Source organism: Corvus brachyrhynchos, unplaced genomic scaffold (genome assembly GCF_000691975.1).
Source record: "Corvus brachyrhynchos isolate BGI_N302 unplaced genomic scaffold, ASM69197v1 scaffold543, whole genome shotgun sequence".
Classification (NCBI taxonomy): Eukaryota; Metazoa; Chordata; class Aves; order Passeriformes; family Corvidae; genus Corvus; species Corvus brachyrhynchos.
The window spans coordinates 76,591-78,737 of record NW_008237236.1 but is presented as its reverse complement, the minus strand read 5'-3'; the positions used below and the strand labels follow the sequence as shown (position 1 = coordinate 78,737).

Below are 2,147 nucleotides of genomic sequence, written 5' to 3'. Positions count from 1 at the left end.
CTGGGCGGGGGCACATGCGTGTGGCTTGGCTGGTGTCCATGAACAGACATGTACATGGAAGGCAGGAGGCTTCCCATCCCTCTCCACATCTCCATCCTCATTCCATCTCCATCCATGTGCCAGTCCCCTTTCCCTTCCCATCCTCATCTTCATCCTGGATGTGCACACATGTGCACAGGGGCTGTGTGTATGTACAGGGACACACATGCTGGCACAGGGGCTGTGTGTGTACAGGAAGACACACGTTTATGCCCAGGGGCTGTGCATGTGTGCAGGGACACACATGTGAATAGGGGCTCTGCCTGTGCAGGGACACAAGTATGCACATGTGCTTCACAGTCCTTGAGCCTGTCCTCATCCCATGGGTGTCTCCGCCCCGGGGGTTGCCCCTTCCTGGGGGTTTTCCTTCCCAGGTGCCCTCCCCAACGGATGCTCAAAAGTATCCCTGTCCCCACAGGGATGCTGTGCAGAAGCAGAAGCGGCTGGAATGTGGGGGGCTGCTCCCTGCTGAGCTCCCTGGCCAGCACCTGGGACCCCTGGCAGCGCCCCTGGCCCCTGGCACACAAGGTGGGAGCTGTGGGAAGGGTGGTCTTGGGGGACATATATGGGGGTATGGGCATAGAGCTGGGTGGTAGGTAGGTGGAGGGATAGAGGTGGGAATGGAGGTGTGAGAAGATGGATGAGTGGATGGATGGATGGATGGATGGATGGATGGATGGATGGATGGATGGATGGAGAGGGAAGAGGATGGATGGATGGATGGATGGATGGAGAGGGAAGAGGATGGATGGATGGATGGATGGAGAGGGAAGAGGATGGATGGATGGATGGAGAGGAAAGAGGATGGATGGATGGATGGATGGAGAGGGAAGAGGATGGATGGATGGAGATGGAAGAGGATGGATGAGTGGATGGATGGATGGATGGATGGGTGGTGAGGGACACGGGTGGATGAAGAATGGACCACGGATAAACAGATGGATGGAAATGGAAGAGGAAGAATGGATGATGGTGGCGATGGATGGAGATGGACGATGACGATGGTGGCGATGGACGGCTGGACGGAGATGCACGGTGATGATGACGATGGATGATGGAAGATGATGATGATGATGATGGTGGTGACGATGATGGTGATGATGATGATGAGGATGATGGATGATAGAAGATGATGATGATGATGGTGATGATGATGATGAGGACGATGACGATGGATGATGGAAGATGATGATGATGATGATGGTGGTGGTGACAATGATGAGGACAATGATGATGGATGATGGAAGATGATGATGATGACGACGATGGTGGTGATGATGATGAGGACGATGATGATGATGATGGTGACGATGACGACCCTGACACTGAGGGTGCCCCGTGTCCCACCCCAGGAAGACGCTGCAGGTGAAGATCGTGGATGACGAGGAGTACGAGAAGAAGGAGAATTTCTTCATCGAGCTGGGGACGCCGCGCTGGCTCAAGCGCGGCATCTCGGGTACGGGGACACCGCGGGGACACCGGGGTCACTGCGGGGTCACTGCGGGGTCACGGGGGTCTCACCGCTGTCCCTCCCCTCTCTCCTCAGCTCTTCTGCTCGCCCAAGGTAGGAGCCTTCGGCCTCGGCCTCGGACCCGTCCCATGACCATGGATGTCCCCATGACCGTGTATGTCGCCGTGTCCCCACGCCGTGTCCTCATGCCACGTCCCCATGCCCCCGTCACGTCCCCACCTCATGGTCCCAATGTCCCCCTGACGTGTCCCCGTGGTCACGCCCCGTCCCCACCTTGTGTCCCCACCTTGTGTCCCCACGTCCCTTCAATGGCCACACAACATCCCCACACGCTGTCCCCGTGCTGCGTCCCCATCACCTTGGGTCACATTCCCATGACCATGCCACGTCCCCATGTTGTGTCCCATGCCGTGTCCCCGTGACCTCGTGCCACGTGCCTGTGCCCACCCTGTGTCCTCCCATTGTGTCCTGTGCCCACCCCGTGTCCTCCTGTTGCATCCCGTGCCCACCCCGTGTCCTCCCGTTGCATCCCGTGCCCACCCCGTGTCCTCCCGTTGCATCCCGTGCCCACCCCGTGTCCTCCCGTTGTGTCCCGTGCCCACCCCGTGTCCTCCCGTTGCGTTCCGTACCGCGCCCG

The 2,147-nt window shown here is 58.6% G+C and overlaps 1 protein-coding gene across 1 annotated transcript in view; it reads left to right on the top strand.

Moving 5' to 3' along the window:
• The window catches only part of LOC103612503, a 12,198-nt gene that overhangs the window by 2,423 nt on the left and 7,628 nt on the right, over positions 1-2,147 (top strand). Inside the window, exons 3-5 of the mRNA XM_017729556.1 lie at positions 458-567; positions 1,370-1,495; positions 1,586-1,928. Coding sequence (XP_017585045.1) covers positions 458-567; positions 1,370-1,495; positions 1,586-1,928 — 579 coding nt within the window. The remainder of the gene's footprint in view (positions 1-457; positions 568-1,369; positions 1,496-1,585; positions 1,929-2,147) is intronic.